Source organism: Leopardus geoffroyi, chromosome D2, assembly GCF_018350155.1.
Source record: "Leopardus geoffroyi isolate Oge1 chromosome D2, O.geoffroyi_Oge1_pat1.0, whole genome shotgun sequence".
NCBI lineage: Eukaryota > Metazoa > Chordata > Mammalia > Carnivora > Felidae > Leopardus > Leopardus geoffroyi.
In genome coordinates, this window is record NC_059334.1 from 78,088,730 (window position 1) to 78,111,479 (window position 22,750).

The 22,750-nt window shown below is 49.6% G+C and overlaps 1 protein-coding gene across 10 annotated transcripts in view; it reads right to left on the reverse strand.

Moving 5' to 3' along the window:
• FGFR2 (fibroblast growth factor receptor 2) overlaps window positions 1-22,750 on the reverse strand; it is a 110,428-nt gene that overhangs the window by 35,698 nt on the left and 51,980 nt on the right. For 4 of the 10 annotated variants that reach the window (XM_045439717.1, XM_045439713.1, XM_045439720.1 and 1 more), the window contains 4 exons: window positions 21,614-21,737; window positions 5,329-5,519; window positions 4,077-4,224; window positions 403-605 (listed from right to left, as the gene is read on the reverse strand). In XM_045439717.1, coding sequence (XP_045295673.1) covers window positions 403-605; window positions 4,077-4,224; window positions 5,329-5,519; window positions 21,614-21,737 — 666 coding nt within the window. Of the gene's footprint in view, window positions 1-402; window positions 606-2,652; window positions 2,798-4,076; window positions 4,225-5,328; window positions 5,520-21,613; window positions 21,738-22,750 lie in introns of all 10 variants that reach the window. The other 6 variants (XM_045439714.1, XM_045439721.1, XM_045439719.1 and 3 more) reach the window with 3 other exon arrangements.

Sequence of the window (22,750 nt, forward strand, 5' to 3'; positions counted from 1 at the left end):
GCATAAGCCGGTCTCAAAAAAAAGCATTAGATCGCAGGGGACATAGGTGGCCTATGGTTCAAAAAGACCGCTACACCTGAGCCTCAAAGACACAAGGGCGTTGCCTCCCTGTGTTATTTCCAGTTCTGCTGATTAGCTCCGAGAGTCTCCCACCATCATGCTCTCCTGCCCTTGGAAGTTGACTCGACTGACCCCCCCCCCCCACCCCGCCCCACCCCGGGGCACCAGGACTTGACTCTCCAAGCCCCAAATACTAACTGGACGGCCACTAAGAGGCATGTTGGGGCCACTCACACAGTGAAAGCTCACAGGAGCAGATGGCATCGAAGCAGAGAAAAAGACCCAAGGGCTGGCTGGGATACGGGGGAGGAGTAAATTTCTTCAAACTCTTTATCTACTTTCTGTTACCTGTCTCCGCAAGGGGATGCGCTTGGTCAGCTTGTGCACAGCGGGCTGGCTGCTGAAGTCCGGCTTCTTGGTCGTGGTCTTCATTCGGCACAGGATGACCGTCACCACCATACAGGCAATTAGGAAGACCCCTATGCAGTAAATGGCTATCTCCAGGTAGTCTGGGGAAGCCGTAATCTCCTTTTCTCTTACAGGAGCTGGAGTGCAGACCACAGGGGAGGAACAGATAAGCAGGCCACAGAGTTAGGACACGGGCTTGATGCGCCCCGGCACAGTTAAACGAAACACAAGGTGACGACCATTCCCAAGGACAGGTTTCCCTAATGACTCGAGGCTGCAGAAAGGCCCGGGCTACGGGCCTGCCGTGCACCTCTCCCCATGAAGGCGAGCAACCAAGGGCTCCTTGTTTTACCACCAGGGCCCACACGGCCACTCTCTCTAGCCTCAAGGGGCCTCTGCAATGCAGAGATCACGGTGGACTAGCTCCCACCAAGGCACAAAGAGCAGGCTACAAGGCTACATTCTGTTAGGCATTCGGGCACAATGCGACAGTTCACCACACCTACAAAAAAACGGACTGTCTTCCACGGTGGTCTCTGAGGCCAATCAAATTTAAAATTCTTAAATACAAACAGTGCCCACTTTTGCATCTGAAGGGATCACTCTTATTTGGATAAAGCTCTTCCAAAGGAAGATGTGACAGGGTAATTTACCCCAGACGAACACACTTTCATATGAAATGAAATAAATATTCATCTAGCAGGGCTGGCCCGGAAAAGTTTCAAATTTCTTAATACAGTCCAGCCTGGTATTCCACTCAACAAATAAATGCATTTCATTTAAAGACCAAATTGCTTTTAGTATAGAATCGCTATGCCCATACCATGAAAAGCTGGTAATATTCCCTCATTGATTACCATTTGAAATTTGTGTCTCTGGTTATACTGATGTCACTACACTGTTTCTTTTGAACACAGAAATGGTGTTCCATGTGGGTAGCACGTTCGTCTACCAACTTCCAATAAACGATATCCGCTCCCTCCTTCGTCCTCAAGGCTCACCAAGCTACAGGCAGTGTATTTCCGAACAGTACTTTTCTCAAACTGTGTTCTTACAGTTAATGTGCTAGTACCGTCGGGCAAATTGGTTAAGAGGGGCCAACTACGCACCTGCGGAATGCAGTACTACAGGTAAAAAAGCAAGCTCAACGTAAGAGGCGTCTCATTGTTTCAAAGCAAATATTCACAGAGCAGACTCACGACAAAAGGCAGAATGGATACAAATGGTATTATTTAAAGCTTATGCGTTGTAACCAGAAAAATACTTGCATGACAGTCAAAACCTCCAGCAACACAGCACAAAATGAAACGATCGATTTATTTTGACGGGATACACAATAAGCATGCAGGTAGGCACGGCACTCTAAACATAAGCGATTAATAACTGCCGTGGGACATCACGAGCTGGCAAACCAGTCAGTCTATGCAGTTTCACGAAGGCAATGACAAAGGCACAGAGGCAGTAGGTAGGGATTATCAGGAAAAGTTCGACCAGGACAGAGATGTCGGTTAAAGATCCAGGCAGCAGCAATATGTAGGCAACGGGGCTTCACCGATGTTGATTTCTCTGCAGGGCAGAAATAACATCAAGCCCGAGATGGCAAGAGCATGCTTTGCAGGAAAAGCAAGCCGAGGGTCCACTTTATTGTAACACACGGCAAGCCACCGATTCCCGAGGTAGGTAACACACTGCTTCTGTACACCCTCTGTGCAGAGGTGGGGCTCCCCCGGCACCTCGGCAGACATCCATCTATTTACATATCATTAAAAAAGAGAGAGTGGAGCAAAGTAACAAAAGTACACGTGGGATTTCAGCGAAATGGAATCTGAGATGAGAAAAAACTACTTTGTATGTTACAAAGTAATTTCAACGTCTTCCTTAAGGGAAACAGGGACGGGTGAGAATTTGTACGTTGACTCCGTGACTCACGATAAATGTTAAGATCCCTTTGGGTTTTTTTAAGGATGAAATTTTACCTGATCATTCACGTGAGGGTGGGATCTCATTGTGAGTGAAATTTCCAAAGGCAACTGTCTTATCCCTGGGGGATCATTTTAGACATTTTTAAAAAAATCTCTATGCCGGGATAAAAGGGGCCATTTTCTGCGAACAGAAGCGGTGTTAATTTTGTAGCAATCAACCAAGAAAAGGGCAACAACCGTGGAGAGAAAGAGCAGGATGTACCTGGCAGGACTGTCAACCATGCTGAGTGAAAGGATATCCCAATAGAATTACCCGCCAAGCACGTATACTCCCCAGCATCCTCAAAAGTTACATTCCGAATATAGAGAACCTCAATCTCTTTGTCCGTGGTATTAACACCGGCGGCCTAGAAAACAAGGGAAGCAAGAGAAAAGGCTAGACGACCCAGGAATGATTGTGGAGGGGGCCGTGGAACCATGAGGCATCACACCGGGGGCTCCGGCAGGTGGTGGCCACCAGAAGATTCCGACTGCAGCCCGTCCACAGAGCCCACAACCGAGAGACACGGAACGACACTGAGCAGCTCACCTCCACAGGCCCCGTCACCACACCGGCTTCACCACCTAGACATGCATGCAATCAAACGCATGGAAAAATCAACCCACAGAGATCCATTCTCTTAGCCTTTGTTTTGCTTTGGATTTAGGGATGGTTTTCCAGAAGTATGGCGCCCAAAAGTCCAAGCTGGGTTCTGGTCCTGTTGGCTGCAGACTCCCACCTTGACAAAGGGATGGTTCTGTCTCAGTGACCGTGTTATAAAACAAAACACTGGACACGAGCCCAGGTGGACACCTGGCCTACCCTTCCGGCCCGGTGGGAACCAACCAGGGTGGAACTGCGTGTCAGCTACCAGACTCCAATTTTCACTCCTGCGTAACCATTTTGACATATGTTGCATGGAAAGCAACAGAAGTAGGATCTTGGTAGCAGAGAAACGGGGTGGGTTTTTTTTTTTTTTTTTTTTCATTAATATCAACATTCAAGTGTGGGTGGTGACAAACTAAGGAAGGCAACCTGTTGTTGCCTTTGACAGGGTCCAGCAGTGCACCGATTAAAATGGACTATGCTCGACGATGGGACGGCGAGATCAAGGGCAGTATCTCACGAGCACCAGTCACGCCACCAAGAAGTAATTTTCTGCTGGAACAATCACACAGTGCCGATATTTCTCTACAAATCTGTGGCAGGAGAAGGTACGGATTTGGCTGATATGCAAACGTCACAAATTCAACCAGGCATGCCGGTGTGTATTTAAAATGCAGAAGATGTACAACGATGGGGAATGTGCAGCCCCAACAAGGTTAACCAGAAGGAACGACTTAAAAACTGGGTGGGGGGGGGGGTGGGGGTGGGGGGTGGAAGGCAATCTTTGGAAGAAATTAGAGCAACATTTTGAACATTGTGGGCATTTTTCCATGGCTACTGGCATCATACCAGCTGCATCACCAGAGAAAGATTATTATGAATATACCAAGGCCACAGAGTATCCTATAAGCTGCCTGCAGTCTCTCAAAGCACCAAGTCTTTTCAGCTTCTATATCCAGCCTTCTTTAAAAAACAAAACAAAAAAAGAAAAAAAAAAAAACAAAAAACAAAAAAAACAAAAAAACACAGAACGTTGTTACCTTGCTGTTTGGGCAGGACAGTGAGCCAGGCAGACTGGTTGGCCTGCCCTATATAATTGGAGACCTTACATATATACTCCCCAGCGTCCGCCTCCGTCACATTGAACAGAGCAAGCACTTCTGCATTGGAACTATTTATCCCCGAGTGCTGGAACAGACACAGGAGAACAATATAACGGCCAACCAGGAGGAACTTTGTACCGTCTAGGGTCCCACCACCAATGCACCACAAGAAAACAGCCTCCGTTAGGTCTAAACAGCTGCCTCGATGGGTTGTGGGTTCAGAAAGGTCAAAGTAAGCCAACGGGTGGACAACAGAAGTGACCCCGTGGAGAGGGATGGAAGGGTGTGATGGATACCCAGCAGAATGGACTGGTAGTTCCGGGTTGGTCGTTTTCTAGTTCTTTTGAGCACTGGTATTCTCACTGGTTGGGAGGTCTTAGTGGAGCTACCTATGGTTCTACTGGAAGACTGTTCTTTTTAAGGACGTTCTCTTATGGGCACCCAAATGCGGGAGACACGGGAGGCAGTGGCTGAGAAGAGGGTATACAGACTTAGCTGCCGCTGGCTATCACCATCCTGCAGAGTAAGACAGATCTAAAAAATAAAGAGGCTGATGCCATTAACACGGGGACTTGCAAGGAACGAAATTAAGAAACACAAGGAGAAAGTTTCCTTGTTCAGCATCTCACTAATGCAAAAACACTTTCTGAAGGTTCGTGTCTAAACCACATTTGGATGGATTTCAAAGGGGAAGGAGTTTTCTTTTTGAAGCAAAATGTAAATGGTTTCTAAAAGATGGCTTCTACCACCGGGCCCTAACGTCGTGTTAAGAGAGAACGACATCGGCGTTAACGATGCACACTGGTACAATGCCTAGAGGTCACACAGCTCGTTCCGTGCACGCCATGGCGTGGACCCTGCACAACCACCCTGTCGGGGACCTAGCAGCACAATCCCCGCTTTTATGGATGTGCGGCCGAGCCTAAACGTCTCGTCTGAGATCTCAGGGCTGATAAATAGGTGAATTATTCTGACTCCAACTAGAATAGCCCTGCCAGCACCCCGTGGGGTCCCTTCTGCAATTTTAGTAGCAAGTCTAATAATCTGCTCATTCCCGAAACACACTCTCTCCTGGCCGGTCCAATAAGAGCATCATTTTCTCACACCAACAGGAAATCAAAGAACCGGTCCCCGAGTCCACGACGGAGACCCCAGGAGTGGAGTCCCTTCAGATTCAGAAAGTCCTCACCTTCAGAACCTTGAGGTAGGGTAGCCCGTCGGGTCCGTATTTGCTGCCGTTCTTTTCCACGTGTTTGATCCACTGAATGTGGGGCTGGGCATCGCTGTACACTTTGCAGACAAACTCCACGTCGCCTCCGACCACGGTGGAGGCATTGGCAGGCAGTCCAGCCTGGAGGATGGGCCGGTGTGGTGATCGCTCTGAGGGAGAGAGGGAGGGAAGGGGGAGCGGGGACGGGGCAGGGGGAGGTGGGGGAAGACGGATAAATGAGTTGTGTTGTCCAGAAGGCTGTTCGTGAACGCAAGCCAAAAAGGCCTCAAGTCTGCTGGCTGACTCCTTTGAAATAACACCGCGGCCCAATGCATAACAAAAACGACTTCAAAGGAGCCTGCTGGAGCACGACCCTTGTAAAAAGAATACTTATTTAGAAAACAGAGAGAAGAACTGCTTGTATCTCAACTTATTGGTTGTCCGTGGCCACCTACCCAACAAGGGAGAAGGTTCTGACAATCGAAAGACAACGGCAGGGGAACGGGGGCCCCTTCGCGGGTCCCACTTGGGATCATATCGGAGACTCACGCTGACCATAAGCTTCACGTCGCAGGCAAGGGACAAGACAGAGGCGCCCTGAACACCCAAATGGCTCCCAGACACGGTAGCTCCGGAAACGTCTCTAAGATGCTCTGAGAAGACTTCACTTCTTGTTTTGAAAAGAAAAACTGAACGCTCAAGCTCCAAGTCATGAACTCCTGAATGAACAACCAGATTCATCTCTTTTCAACGGATTTACTCCATTTTATTCTTTATTCACCCATACGTGGGGGAGGGGCAGAGAGAGAGAGAGAGAGAGAGAGAGAGACAGAATCCGAAGCGGGCTCCAGGCTCCGAGCTGTCAGCACAGAGCCCGGCGCGGGGCTCGAAACTCACGGACGGAACGCGAGATCACGACGTGAGCCGAAGTCGGACGCGTAACCGACTGAGCCGCCCAGACACCCCATAAGTAGACATCCTTTATTCAGACGCGGCACCCAAAGAAACAGACAGACATCAGTTCCCCAATCCTGGTGATGTGCTAGGCCACGTTCGAGAAAGCCCCATCGAGGGTATGCTTGCCACCCTCACACGCCTTGCCTCTCTCTCTAGGAAAAGAGTTCTCAACAAAAGACACCCCTCGTCTTACACCTGGCAAAGTTCCTCTCCGGCTTAGAGGTGGTCTGTGCGGAAGTCCCACAGAGGCAACCGTGTCAAGGTTCGTGAGACGTTGTACACAAGAGTCCCCAAGAATCTGGTAGTAACAGACCAGCCTGCTGTGTGATCCTGCCCACAAAGGCCCTAGGATCACAAAGCGGCTGGAATCCTCCTACGTGGCAGTTTGGGCGAGAGCCACACGTACCCAATCCCCCATCCGCCGACCCACAAACGTTATTACCCCGTCCCCGTGTACATGCACGTGTGAGTCAGCCTCCTTATCTCTGTCCACACCGCAGATACCACCGCGTTGAACCCCAGCTTAGAAAATGGCCAAGGGAAATAAGGAGATCCCAGCCGACCCGCCACACCAAGGATGCCTCCACCCTGCCCCTGGGTATTCCTGTGCACTGGGCTGGGAATAGCAAGTTAGAATGATAGATATCTAAGTGCTTCTATATTTGGGCCTTTCAGATGAAAATATCATTTAGTGGAATTTGTTGGACACGAGCCAGACCATGTGCAAATTGATTTTACTGCACAAGCCTGTTGGTCTTTAAAAACGTAAGGAAAAAAAAAAAAAAAAAAAGAATAGAGAAAGAAAAAACGCTAGTGGGCTACTCTTAGCACATTTCATTCCAGAGTCTCCCATCACTTCACAGACACCTACGTTTTCACATTAAAAAGATAAGGATTGCAGAGCCTCCAAAGAAGCCATTCATTTGCCTGACATTACCCTGTAGGCTACGCAAAGAACCCAGAAGTCCTGGTTTTGTGGGCAGAAAACCTCAAAGCTGGGATCCCTTCAATCACCAGAAACCCTCCCTCTTCGGCTGATATATCATCCCAGGAATGGGCCACAGCAAGCCTCCCGGTCAGGTCTGGCGGCCAGCTGGATGCCACGGGGACCCGGCTTGCAGCTGGCAGGGACAGGTCTGGTTTAAATCCCGGCTAGCCCCATCCACGTGAGAAGAACAGAGTGAAGTCCACACATGCACTGTCCTCGCCAGGCCTCCTCCCAAGAGACGCGGCGGGAGGGGATCTGTCCTCCGGGCCGGATGCTGCCAGCCAAGCTCACGAAATACGCTCCTTTTCTACATACCGAATGTTGAGGAGGTTTCCTCGTTGCCAGAGAGAAGTGACTTTTAGGTATCAATTCATGCTCTGGCTCGGCGTTCCAGTTTTGTGTACATGTGCTTGTGTGTTTTCAAGATAAATATTTACAGTGGACCGAAATATTTATTCTCGGAAACAAAGGTACTGTAAAATCTTAAATGTCATGAGCCAGATCAGCTGAATTTCAAACCGAGTTCTCCGTCTTAAACATACTTGTTTCTAATAAATCGTTTCACAAGCAAACATTGTGCACGTAATACCAAATAATGATGTCCTGTGAACAATGGTTGCTTTCAGACCGCCCGGCATCTCTGGCTTGCGCCAGCCTTCAGCAGGGAATGTAGTCACTGGGGCAACACTGGCAGGGCCCGCTACAGACCTGCAGCCTTGTTTTACTTGCGGTCGACGTGCCGCTGCGTTCCAGTTATTAAGTTATTCCATTGCTATCTTGACTATTTTCACCAAAAAAAAAAAAAAAAAAAAGCCTCTGCAATGGCTTAATGTTATTGCATTTGCAAATTACAACACGCCAAAGTTGCCGGCTTGCAGTCTCGAATTTATCCTCTCGAATTTTCTCACCTTATACAAAATAACCCCTTAACCACCACCCCCCCCCCCCCCCCCCGCACCTCCCTGGCTCCCTCCGCCCTTTCTCACTTTGCGTACAAAAACCGGCAAGCGGGATCGCTCTGTAATCGAAACCTTACACCGTCTTCCAAAACTTATTACAGCTGCCTTCGGTATAAAATGAAACCTTAGAGAATGTTATTTAAAATGTTTTTAAAAAGTCAGTAGGCCTCATGTTTCGTTTCTCCACATCAGGCTTTGATTTCCTTTGCAACCTTATTCTCTGCCCTTAAACAAGTCAGAGAGCAGGCCCCAAACATCTTGGAAAAGGTCCCGGGATGCCAGCATCTACAAAGCATGGTACGGCTCATCTCAGATCCTGCAGCCATCACTCTTCCCTGGTGTCTGTCAGACCCGTCCGAGCAGTGGTCAGCAGTAGGGGGGAGGACAGAAATTAGAACAGGAGTTCTCACCCTGGGGTGAGAGCGGGACACAGGCAGTGGCTCCCGCAGAGGTGAGACCTCCGTGGCCAGGCCCCAGTGGGCACCTGGGAAATACCACAGGAACAGGACAGTGATGGTGGCATAAGGACCCTCCACAGCCAGTGTGCTCTCCCCCAACCTCACCAGGCCCTGGGCAGAGCAAACTCCTCAGGTTCCCAGCGCTTTGCACAACAAGCCGATGTAAAAAAAAAAAAAAATAATAATAAGTCAATGAATTATCTCTGGATTAGAGAATAAAACTCAGAGCTGGCCCATCTGTTTTATTATATTTTTTAATGTTTACTTATTTTTGAGAAAGACAGACGGGGCACGAGCAGGGGAGGGGAAAAGAGAGAGGGAGAGACACAGAATCCGAAGTGGGCTCCAGGCTCCGAGCTGTCAGCACAGAGCCCGACACGGGGCTCGAACCCACGAACCGTGAGATCACGACCTGAGCTGAAGTCGGACCTCAACCCCCTGAGCCACCCAGGCACCCCTGGCCCATCTCTTGTTCTTCTACATGATAACAAAAATCACAGCTTCTCCACCAGGAAGGATTTACAGTTTTGGGCAAGGTTCTCTTACAGCATGTTTAACTCTCTGATCTTATATAAAACAGATTCTTTTTTTTTTCTCTCTTTGCAGGGGCAGTGAAATAAATATATGGAAAACAGAGAAGCTGATGAGCAGCTCACCCCTGTGCCCTTATGGAGGTTTTTAAAAAAATACCCATTCTGAGTTGAGCAGGTTGCACAAAGACAGTGCCCGGACCTGGAACGGGGTCGAGAACCTTCAAAAGAGCAACTCTAAGGCCCCTGCGTGAATTCCGACTTGAGACGGGATGGAAAGCACCCCACAGGGTGCCGAGAAGGCAGCTGGCTGCACTATTGGAACGAGGTCCCATCAAATCAGTGCATAGTAAACACAGGCTGATGCGCTTTAAAAAACACATTCTCTCCTCCGCGTTTTCGCTCACCCCCCCGTGTCAAGAGCTCCGAGTGAGTCCACTTCCCCAAAGCAGAAGGCCCAGCGGCTAGGAGTCTCCACTTCGAGACTGACCTTCTCAAGTCCTGCTCCAAAGCTCGGAGCCACAACCAGAAAGAGCGGGCGGAAAAACAGCCTGCTTCGCTCCACGAGGTAATTACGGCGAAAGAGAGAAAAATACCTGAGTGACAAAGAATAAATCTTTGTTAATTGACCACTGAAACTTTATAACATGCCAGTCCCTCCTCTGGACATAATAATATGTTGGCTCGTAAGAGATCTACAACTTTTGCTCTGACATAGCAAAGGCCATAAAAAACGTCCAGCGAGCATGTCTACAGGCTCAGTAAATACGCATCCCGGGGATCAGAAGGAGACCGGGTTCTTAAATTACACCTATAAATTAATCAAGCCCAGAGCTGCTGGTTTCCCAGCACACATTGGTCTCCTGAGCATTTCTCCCCAAAAGTGTAGCCGCGCTTGCCACAAAGAACCGTTTCGAAGCTGCTCTCTCAGCAGCAAAATGCCAAGAGGCTCAAATCACACGGAGTGCCCCGTATTGATCTGGAAATAGCACGTCTCCTGCTCTGGGGCACCCACTCACTCACGGAGCGTGGAGAACCTTGCCTGCTCCGTCTTAAAATTGAAATCAAAACGTAGCTACCCTTCGTCTAAAATGGCAGTTTCTGAGCCACTCCAAGGGGTCTGGATGGGGAAAGAACGTTCTACAACTTGGGAGGACAAGTGAAAACACCAGAGAATGCTTTTCCTAAAGCCCAGCCTCGCTTATTCTCTGAAGAGTAGGCAGTGGTCGCTTTTGTTGCATAAAAACACACTAAACCAGTTGGCATGAGGTGATCAAAGCCCTCTGAAGTCTGAGGCACCCATTAGCCTGCCAAAGACCTCGTGCTAATTACAATTAGCAGAAGGAGCGCGTTGCCTTGTCAAGATTCTACCTGATGCACTCATCCCAGACGGGACCGATCTAGTAGGGTTCCGAGTTTTGTGTCCCCGAACTTTTCTCCAGCCTCTCGAAATCAGCACAAAGGGAGGTCAGAACTAAAACTGATCAGGAGGAAAAGGCCAGGTTTGGAGGGAAGGCAACAGGAAGGGAGGAGCACACTTTTAGAAACAGTCCAAGTACCTGTAGCTCTTCCGTCACCTTCCAGAACACAGGAGTGGCCTGGGAGACGGAGCACCCAGAATAACTTTTTAAAAAAGAAAAAAAAAAAAATGCACGTTTGTCGGAGGTCACCAGTTTGTTGCTCTTTCTCTGTCCTCAGCTTAGCTTAGCCTCATTTGCCTCTTGCCTGATTCTGGAAGTCTCGCAGAACTGGGCTGGGTGGGGATCTAGCTTCCTCCAAAACATACGCCTTTCTCCTACAGAGACACCAAAGTCTGCACACCAAGCTCGTCCGGGGAAAGCCCGAGTGTCTCCCCTCCAGCGCCGAAGTCCCTCGGTGACTTCTGGGGGCCGCACCACGTGAAATGCTAGAAGCAAAACACCACTAATTCCTTTGTGCTTGCTCGATGAGGTGGACAGCGGAGTGAAGTTCTGGCCGAGGCTGGGCGGCCTGGGAAGACCAAAGCAGGTGGAGGCAAAGCGCCTTCCCTAATTAATGTCACAGACGGTATTATGTGGCTGGGGGCTGAGTGGCTTCTACCAGCTGGGTGTCAATTTAGGTCTTCTTGGGCGAATTACAGGAGGAGGGCTGTGTGTCATTTACACGCCAAATGTTACCCTGAGCTCTGTGCCTTCCAGAGTGAAACCGGAACGGTAGACGCTCAGGTGACCATAAAGTTATGTCAAAGTTAGATTCAAAAGCGGCCTTCCTGGGCGGCTCAGTCGGTTAAGCGTCCGACTCTCGATTTCGACTCCGGTCCTTACGTCGCGGTTCGTGAGTTTGAGTCCCGCATCAGGCTCTGCACCGCCTGCTAGGGATTCTCTCTCTCTCCCTCTCTCTCTGCCCCTCCTCTGCTCTCTCTCCCTCAAAATACATAAACTAAAAAAAATTCAAAAATGCCTTTTCTTTAGTTAAAAGCAGACGTGGCTCTGGGATGATGAAAAATTCTGGGGATTAGACGGTGGCGATGGTTGTGTAACCACGTGACTGTATTTAATGCCACTCGGCTGTACCTTCAAAAGTGGCTAAAATGGTCCATTTCGTTGTTATGCACACCTTGCCACAATTTTTTTTTTTAAAAAGAGAGAAGCGGCAAAGGTGACGTGATCACAGAGTGAACAAGATCGATTTCTAGGGTCACGGAAAACCTACCTCCTCAATTAGTTAAGTGTATTTATCTTGTCCCGTTTACTGACAGCTTTTCTCTGCCCTGACACAAAGGACTCCGCACAAGGTCCCTCCCCATCTTGAGCTTGGTTTTCACGCTGATGCAAAACTCAGACGTCAGTCTCCCCAGGCTCGCTCCAGTGGCGCTGGGGTAAACACAGCTGAGCGCGGTCACGCTGGGAGCCACATCACAGAGCCTCAGCACCACGCCACGAGCCACGGGGGGCAGGGGGCTGCGACATCTTTCAGGAATGCCAAGATTATCAGCCGGAGTCTGCATAGCTGGGTTTCCTCCCTGGGAAGAGTATGACGGACATGTTTTTTCAAAGTCCCGGAATTAAACATACCTTTTGCTGAACTCCCAAAATCAGAGTATCTTCTCTCAAACGGTTTGCAAAGAAGCTTAAAATCAAATCACTGGGGGGCGCCTGGGTGGCGCAGTCGGTTAAGCGTCCGGCTTCAGCCAGGTCACGATCTCGCGGTCCGTGAGTTCGAGCCCCGCGTCGGGCTCTGGGCTGATGGCTCAGAGCCTGGAGCCTGTTTCCCATTCTGTGTCTCCCTCTCTCTCTGCCCCTCCCCCGTTCATGCTCTGTCTCTCTCTGTCCCCAAAAAATAAATAAACGTTGAAAATCAAATCACTGGGGAGTCCCCCAAATACAGCAGCGCTCACAGTGAAGCTTTTTATGTCGAAGATATTTTTGTCGACACCAAAGAGGGCCCGGTTAGTCTACCTCTGGAAATCGGTCCCAGAAAAATGGTCACCCGGGTGGCCAACAAATGGATGTGTGCAAAGCTTGTCAGGGTGGCCTCTTCTGTAATGGGAAAACAGCCTAAGTCTCCACCCGGGGGAAAATGATTAAGTAAATTAGACTCTATCCAAGACAGAAGAGCATACGGGTCACTAATAATAATGAAATCATCGATATGTACAGACACGAGAAGATGTCTACAAAAATAACGTTCGCAGGCTTCATCAACTTTCCTCATTCAAAAGGCCTTAATTCTAGAGGAAGTCAAGAAAACTCTACCACGCTTACCTCTTAGCTGTTTTATTTTGCTCCTGGGGTGGTTCAAACAGAAGTAAAAGCTTTCAGCCCATCTGAGCAAACAAGAAATGCCTCCCTTTGGTACAAAGTACACGAAATGATAAAACCTCACTGGTCTTCCTAGAGGCAAACTCAGACACTGAAAATAGAAGGGATTCTGGATACTCCTTGCCGGAAGCATCACCAAAAGAGAAGCTTCCAAATGGTCACCGAGCTCATGGAAGGCTCCACTTCTCACTTTCTGAGCCAGATGAGATGCCGCAAGGCAGCCTGCAACCCTCCCTACCAAACGTTCGGGGATAGTGTCATACATTCTGTTGGCCAGAAGGTAAAATGTAAAGGACTAAATCCTTGACTTTTCTGCCCCGGTCCAGAGTGTAGACTGAACCCAATAAAATGAGGAAGGACTTCCTTTTTCAAAGAAAGCACAACTGCCTAACGATCCTTCCAGAATAACATCCGATGCCTGTCTAGCGAAACACCACTTTTTCTTTTTGAGGGGAAATATGTCCAGGGCACAATGTGGCCCATCGATTTGCATACTTCTTTGGGATAGAAATATGTGTGAGAGAACCCTAGAAGGAGGAGGCTCTGCGAGAAAGAAAGAAAAAGTGGTTCTCTCAAGATCCAGGAATCTCCATCGATACCTACCATCTCACTGTGGCACTCTGGGGTCTTCTGTGCTGTGACCGTCAACTGACTGTCACCCCGAAGGCCAGCCACAGGCTGCTTTCCCAGACAGGATTAACCAATCTAGAGGGCTCTGCTCAAACCAATGAGGTTCTCGCCTCCTCAACCTCTCTCTTCTCAGAAGGAGAAGCAGGAAATCTTCCCCCTCACAACACCAATACCCCCCCACCCAGCCATCTCTTCCCCACCTCCCACCTGCGTTTGATGTCACTAATGGTGGAAAGATGCGACAGGAGCTCTGGAAGCCGCCTGTCCCCATGGAGCCTGCCCTCTAGGTTGGGAGCCCCTTCTTCTTACAACACGGGGTCGTTTCTGCCCTGCCCGCCCCTGACTGTGAAAACACACCAAACACAAACTCAGCACACACAGCAGTGGGCTCTTCTCAAGGAGGAGGAGTCCAGAGAGGCACTCTGGTGGAGGCGGCATTTAAAACAGGAAGAAATCTGATGGCATTGCCAGATTTACATCTTAATGAGAGTTGACTGTAATACTTCCCAACGGGGGTCTCCTGGTTTAAAAAGGTGACTAGAAATGGAGGCCGTACGGAGTTTGGAGAGAAACCCTGAAGAGGTCTTGCTTCACAATTTGCTGCGTTGGGGCGCCTGGGTGGCTCCGTCGGTCAAGTGTTCAACTCTCGATTTCGGCTCAGGTCACGATCTGGCGGTTCGGGAGATCGAGCCCTGCGTCCGGATCTGCGCTGACAGCACGGAGCCTGCTTGGGATTCTCTCTCTCTGCCCCTCCCTCTCTTTCTCTCTCAAAGTAAATTTTCAAAATTAAAATTAAAAAAGAAAAGAACCTGCCGTGTCAAGAACCACAAACTCCAAATGTTAAGTAACTCGAGAAGCCGTTTTTCCCATTATTCTAATTCGGCACAGTTCGAGCTCATACTGGGCACCGTGACTGGCATCCGTGGACTTACGTCTTCGGGCCGGGACTCCTCGCTGACGCTGGGACAGCAGCAGCTTTCTCCCCACGCCCTGCCCTGCCCTACACTTCCCTCCGGGTACCGTCGAGAGATCCCTCTTCTTTTTTTTTATTTTTTTATTTTTTTTATTTTTGGGACAGAGAGAGACAGAGCATGAATGGGGGAGGGGCAGAGAGAGAGGGAGACACAGAATCGGAAACAGGCTCCAGGCTCTGAGCCATCAGCCCAGAGCCCGACGCGGGGCTCGAACTCACGGACCGCGAGATCGTGACCTGGCTGAAGTCGGACGCCCAACCGACTGTGCCACCCAGGCGCCCCGAGAGATCCCTCTTCTTACAAAAAAACTCTGTAAGACGGTAACTTGTCTGTAACGCTTTCACATCCTCTTTGCCCACACCATAGACCCAACGCCAAAGAGGAGGCAGGAGATCAAATATTAACCTTCTCCCCCAGCCACCTCTGCCGGGACCCCTGCCAGAACCGAAAGCAATCCACAAGGCTTCCTTCCTCAACTATGGGGCAGAGGGCAACTGATGGCTTGCGAAGAGCATGGCGAAAACACTGACATCACCGCCCACGGTGCCTAGGACGAGCAACTTCTTCCCGGTAGTGGTGTGGCAGGAACGCACTTATTTGCTGGCCGGTACGTTGGGAGTGAGGCAGCTGCCCGCTGACCAGCTTTTGCCCCCTGCAATCCCGGTTGTGAAGCAGGTATAAACATCTGCTCCGTAGTAACCAAAAGCTCATTGAACAGTAGCTCAAAAGAAGTTTTGAAATCTCCGCCCTGGAGGAAAGGAGAGGGGAGGAGGGACCACTCCTTCAACCAAGGCTGCACGGAATACACCTGTCTCGGCCCAGAGATCCAAGAGGAGGTGTGGACCACCTCATGATAGTGACTAAGAGTCAAATCCTACGGTCCTATTATTTAAAAGCACTGCCCCCGGGGCGCCTGGGTGGTTCGGTCGGTGAAGCTTCTGACTCTTGAGCTCAGCTCAGGTCATGATCTCACAGTTTCTGGAGTCGAGCCCCACTCAACTCTGCGCTGACAGTGGGGAGCCTGCCTGGGATTCTCTCTCCTTTCTCTCTGCCCCTCCCCACGCGCGCTGTGCTCTCCCCACCCCCAAAGTAAATAAACATAAAAAAATAAAATAAATAAATAAATAAAGCACTGCCCCCTACTACCTCAACCCCCTCCAGGGGGGCTAGGCTTCCACCCTCACCTTACAGACAATGGAACTGAGGCTCAGAGGCTCCTGGACTTCTGACGCCATAGAGCTACCGAAGCTGGAAACGAATGGCAACGTCTCCACCGTGTCATTCCCCGCCGAGGTGCGTCCAGCAAGGGCTGGAGCGTCATGGGGGCTGTGAGTGGCAACGGGCAGGAAGAAGAGAAGGAAATGCGGCCAAAGGACTGTGCTTCCTATTCGACCCTGCTGGGCTCCATGACTCTACATTAACAAAACAAGCCTCCTTATAAGCACGGCGCTCGCTGTGACGTATTACCTAGCATGGCACCCCAGCCCCCTGTCAACAGGGGGCTTTCTATCCCCCTCTGGCGAGATTTCACAACCCGAGAGCTGGCACGCAGGACCAAAGTCAGGGTAGACACCGCGTCTTAAACCCAGAGCAAGAAAAGGAAAGAATCGGTCGGCGGCAAGATGAACACGGAAAATCAAATGAGGCCTGGCCAGGAAGCGTCTAGGTCAAGACGCTTCAAGTTCAGAACGCCCAGGGGCTCTGTGGGACTGAGGCTGGTGGACGCCAGGGAAATGCACACACGTGGCAACTCAGAAAGTGACAGCCCGGCGTTCAAGGCGCTAAAATCTCTGGGTGCGCTGTTTTGTGTGGTTAATGCCACCTAGGGTCACCCCTCATCAAACAGAGAAACAAAAGCTTTCGTCTAGGAGCCACGGTGTGGCAGAAAACACGGACAGAGTGTGGTCTTCTGTCAGGAGCAAGTGAGCAGGAACGATCCTAATTTTGAGTTTCGGTAATAACACCAACCAGTTAATCAACGAGGCCACGATTTCATTTACGTAAACGCTACTTTGTTCCCAACCCGAGAAAGATTCCAAAGTTCATCCCGGACAAGTGTAAGGGTCCCCTGAGGGACTCGAACCTGCCTCGGTCGCCCTTCTTCTGCTCAGGGATCACACTGGAGGCTTTGTCTTCCCAGGACAGAGGCTGCCCCAAGCAGTAAACAATTTACGCAATTTCTCCTTCTCCCACTGGGGATGGGCCGCCAAAGGCTCAGAGTGCCAGGTGTCAGCCTCAGAGCCAGGCTTATCAGTCAGTGCCTGGAATAACAGACTCTTCATTCCTCCCGAGTACACACCGGAGGGGGGAGGTTAGCACTGGGACAGATTCCTTCGGCTTTCAGGCCCCGTCCCATCACGCCCAGAGCCCAGTTACAGCAGATTTATGTCACGGACTAGTCGACAGCAGCCTTCTGGTCTCCTGCTGAGCAAGTCAGGGCTGGTGAGGTGGCCTCAGTGACCCTCCACCCAGCCAGAGGGATGCTTGGCCGCTGACTGGCTCCCAACTGTCTACTGAGACACTATCTAGCGGTTATAGTGCTCTTGTCCTAGGGGAGGAGAAATCTCTGGAAAGTCAGATAGAGGGTAATCAGCAAATCCAGAGGCACTCACTGTTTCCAACCTCTGCCCCCCAAATGCCCAATACCAGGTGAAAAGCTCAAAACTTACAGTCTCTGGGATTGCAGAATTGGGACACCCAAAGGGAGGAAAAGTTCGTAACTCAAAGCCAAAGGGTGTCTGAGGAAGGACGAGCAACTCGTCCATTCAATACCTTCATCTCTCTCTCTCTCTCTCTCTGTTATTTTGCAACAGAGCTGAACGTGGGGTGGGGATAACAGCAGTACCTTTTCAGAGTCTTGCAGTGGTCCCTGCTGGTCCACACCACAGGACACCAAAAACAGAGACCTCTATGTGTGGTGCTTGGAGCATTAACCTAGGCTTTAGGACACCGGATGGAGACCCCAGATCTAGGGTTCAGTTCTCGGCAAATAAATGCCTCACCGCCCCCCACTCCCCAACTTGATGTTCCTCAACTGTAAGAGGGCTGACAGGTGAAGGCGGAGGCCAGCTTGAAGAACCCGGGCTCTCAAACACCACGATCTTCCTCTGCATCCTGATCAGTCCTGGGACAGCCCTGATGACCACGTTAACCAAAGGCGTAACCCAGCAGGGGCCCCACCTGTTGGTCCCAGCACGGCATTCGGTTTATTTACCAGAAGGTAAGTTAAACCTATTAAAAATGCCCTTTTTTAAAAGTTAACTTTGAAAGACAGAGAGGGAAGTGCAGAGAGAGGGGGAACAGAGACTCCCAAGCAGGCTCTGCCCTGACAGCAGAGAGCCGGATGCGGGGCTCGAACTCATGAGCTGTGAGATCACGGCCTGAGCTGAAGCCACCAGATGCCCCCAAAATGCCCTCCAACCCTCCAAAGAGTCCCGGTTTGAGGGGAGAAAATCAGCATTTGTTGTTGGCCCCAGGATGCCAATTCGGTGTTTTCATCTGTTAACCCAACTGATGCCTCATAACCACTGTCGTGGGTTGAACTATGCCCCACCCCCACCCCTCCAAAAAGAGGAGTCCGTGTCCTAACCCCTGGAGCCTGTGACTGTGACCCTACTTGGAAACAAGGTCCTTGTAATTAACTGAGGGATCTTGAGATGACACTACCCTGTTCCGAGGGCAAGGCCTGAAATCCAGTGACAGGTGACACCTGTGAGCCACAGAGAGGAAGGCCACCGGAAGGCAGAGGCAGACGCCGGAATGACAAGTCACAAGCGGAGAGCTGCTGATGGCCACCAGAAGGCCACCAGAAGCCGGGGAGAGGCGTGAAACAGATCCCCCTCCCCCCCGCCCCCCTCCCCACCCCGCACAGTCTCCAGAAGGACCCAACCCCACTGAAACCAAAGGTTCAGGATGAGTCCGAGGCCGCAGCTTCCTGGGGACAGAGGCCCCGCCAGAATCCAGGACTGCAGCATCCTCCGAGGAGCGATGGCCGAGACCCGCCGGCTCTCTGAGGAGGGCCTGTCTCACTATCGGCACAATTACCCAGAAGCGGTGCTTCACGCTAATTTTCCCCTGCAAGTAAATGGCTGAAAAATAATGGTGTCAATTTTAGTGAGGATCAAGCAAGGCTCCCGAAAGAGCACCCGTAAACGAGAGCCCTTCCCTCACACATGACAATGGCTGGCCGCTTCGTGCCCGAGACACAAGAATGTCACTTAAATTACACGGCTTTTACGTGGAAGTCCTTATGGGGAATGCCGTTCCAAGGAAGGATTTCAATAAAAAGATCTCACCCATGTTGATGCTTCGTAATATCTGAACCGCAACCCTATGTAGCATAGCAACAAAAGTAAACCCTCGGAGAAATGTGAACGGGAACAGGACTTGACTTTCGCTGGGAAAGAGGCTCCGGTTTTTCCGGGAGACGCGGACGTGGCCGAGAAGCGGTGATCACGGGGTGGAATCCTGCACTTGGGCCGCGGGGCCACCAGAAACTCGTTGTTCGGGCCTGAATTCCCTTTTGTCGCCACTCACGGAGACGTTCAGAACGACCGCCTGCCAACCCTGTAAGTCTACATGAGACTCTCGAGCTGACTCACTTCTTATTTTATGAGTGCTTCTCAAAGCAATTACTGGGGTTTTGAGCAAAGATGAGAGTATTTCACACCTCCGTCTTTCCTGAAAATGTCTTATACTCCACTGACTTTTGGCTTCTATTTATAAAGAAGGTTCAAGGCTTGGAAAATTATTAGGGGTTGAGCTTTAATGGATATTCCCAACCAGCATTGTGTCATTATTGGCCCACGTTTGGCTGGGCAATCTCCCAAATTTGTGACATAATCGGGCCTTTCTCTGCATTCATTACTCCATACGCTCTATGCTCCTCTCTACATTACACCACTGAATCATACGCTCTTTTCAACAAGACTGACTGCCAGGGGATTAACATTAGACAGCACAATTCCATTATTCAGCAGCCCAGTTCAAATCCAACCCTAAAACTGTAAGAGAGATTTCAGGGCTTCACAGAGATGAGCTGCCAGAAAGCTCAAAGGAGAGGTGGGGGGGAGGGGCTTTTGAATGTTTTACATAACAACTCAACCTAAAACCTGCTAGGAGCCAGAGCCCGTGGCTGGGGTGGCCAAGCTGACAGGGGATTCCTGGAATGGTCCCCGACCGATCCCAATGAACAATCTGTAGACCTACACAGCCATGAGCCCCGCGGATTGCTACAGCACAATTGTCTTATTCGCACAATAAACTGCTTGTTTCAAAATTAGGCATTGAGAACTTTTAGCCCCCGCACCTTCTTTCCTTAAATAGAAACACTTTCGTGTCAAATTCAGGAGATGTGAGGCCCAATGTGAATTCCACGTTGTGTGCTTAACCAACAGATTTACGGCACATCGATGCCAAAATAAATGTTCACCATTTTCGTCCCATATTTGAGCATTCCTTCTTTGTGTTTGATTTGTAAAATATCTGTACGTAGTAACTCCCACTAAGAAACCTTCCATGAGTATCTCTGTGAGAAAAGAGGGTTCTGGAACTCAGTCTTTTATGAATGCCCACAGGAGCAACATTATGTGAAAGCAACCAAATTTCACAGTAAGGCTTCTGAAGGACAAGAACTTTTTTCACTGAGTCCTTACGTACACATGGAAATAAAGACGATCTCATGCTTTCCTAGGGGGAGTTCCTTCTGGATTTAATTTAACTTGATAGAAAATCTAAATGGCTTCTGTTTAATTTTCAGTTAACCTAAAACTTCCATTAGCCAAAATCTATGAAATGTGGTTAGTCAAGCTTTTGGAAGGTTTCTTAATGGTTCTTTGGGCAATTCTGGTATCTGTGGAGCCTCTCTTCAAAGAGTTTATAGTTTACTGAAGGAGAAGAAATGCCCACATATGAAATAATACTAGCGACACACGCATAGAAAATGATGGAGGAAAGCCTTCGTTCACAGACACGGTGGCGGGGCAGGAGTCTGTGGAGAAACAAAGGGTCACGTTAAGGCAAAAATCAATCAAGGTGAGCTTGAACTTGAGGCCTTGGGAGCTGGCAATGTGCAAGTGGAGAAGGGCGAACTGGTTAGCTAACCCCCAGTCAGGTCAGGTGGTGATGCCGTGAGTCAGGGTGGAGGATAAGGCAGAGCAACGATGGATCGTGCCAAAGAAGAGATCTTAGCCCACCATCCCTGCAACAAGGAGACACATCCTAGGTACCTCCAGTCCTCCAACAAGACAGAGAAACACCCTTCCTTTATCAGTTACAACAAAACCCATCATAATGGGCAAGATAGGAAGACATTTGAATTCCAGGACAACAGCCTATTGATCTTAAGACATCTAATTAAAGTAGCCTACCTATCTGAGCACTTAGATAAAAAGGAATTTACAAGCCCATATACACAGTTCCCTTTCCACGGGAGCTGAACCCACAGTAGAGCACTGAATGACTTTCTTCTGATGGAAGTGAAGGGCCTCTGGACACTATCCTTCCTCCAGCCAGCTACAAGTTCAGTCATCACAATACCTTTTCCTTTACTCTTTAGCCAGCATTGCCCAATTGCCCTTCTTTGGATAATGCTGCCTCCCTTTTAAAAACCAAGTTCTCCTAGCACGTATCTGTACCCTTTCCCTGAATAACACGAACGTTCTTAAGAGTAATGCCGGCTTTCAGAGTGCCAACACATCTCACACCACGTCCATTTCACCCAAAACGGTGCTAGGGAACCAAGAGGATCACACAAAATACGTAAAACATGGCTAATCGGGAAACAGGAACGTCGTCAAATGACGGAAGAATCCTTCTCAAACAACAGCTTACATTCAGAAAGAAGGAAAACGAACCAACGGTTTCTCTCCTTAAACCATGGGAGGAACCAGACTCACTTTCGCGGGGTTAAATGAGTCAAGCTGTAGCAGGCGGGCGTACAGCTGTCCCTCGGGGAGAAGCAAACTCACCAACGACATCAAGGTGGTACGTGTGATTGATAGAGCCATACTCGTTCTCCACCACACAGGTATAATTGCCTTTGTCAGATGGGACCACGCTCTCCATAATAAGACTCCAGTGCTGGTTCCGTACCTGAAAAGATCAAAGGAAAGGTGGTTATTTAACAATCTTAGCATAAATTACCAGGTACTCTGCCATCTTGATTTAAAAAGAAGTTGGAGGAGACAAGGAAGGTAGAGAAGAATCACCTGAATTGTCAATTTCCCTCGTACTAAGCACACAGAATGGAGCCAAACGAAAACAATCATTATCGTCATGGTGAATGTCGAGCAAGGGGGATACTGACATGTTCAGATATGCAAGTGTAGGGAGTGAGGCTGTCGATGAAGGATGGGTTCCTCCAGGAGCGGCCAAATGGCCAGACCATTGGCCTGCAACGGTATCAGCAGGGGAGCCGAAAGGTCGCTCATCCACTAGGAAGCCTCAGGCCCCACAGCGCCAAGGAACCACTTAGAGCCAGCACCAATGAGCACCTGCTGTATGCCAGGATTACTGTGCATATTCTGTTCGGCCTCAGCTAATGTGATTCTCCCAAGGAGCCCACAAGCTAGGTACTGTACTGCTCCTGGAGCCTTCCAGTCTGAAAACCTGCCATTTCTTCCCCCATCACCCCCAGATGCTGTCTGGAAGCCTCAAGAAGTTTCAACTGGGAACACAGGCCTGCCCCTCCCACCTCTGGCAATGCCTAAATAGATGCTACATGTTCCCGAGAGATATACTCAGAATGCCAAATATGGGAGCAATGAATCCTTAGGAAACCTAAGTTGTATATCCGTCTGCTTACAAACTCCTTGAGACTTTTCAGAGAGATAAGCGGCACGCGTGAAAGTAAGTTATTGTGATTCCCACCCACCGTTCTGTCAACATGCGAACAGACTAGACTCCAACATTCGCACCTGGCTTTTAAAATATTTTAATAGACTCAAACTTTCAAGCAAGCGTGACTTTTCCTTACAAAGAGCCAAAATGCAGATTTCACCTTGCAGGTTTAAGGCTTTAAGGTTTTCCCCCAAATCCAAATCATGTTTTAAAGGCATTTTGGACGAGGCACTCTAGAGAAACGGAGAAGGGGAAAAGAAAAAAAA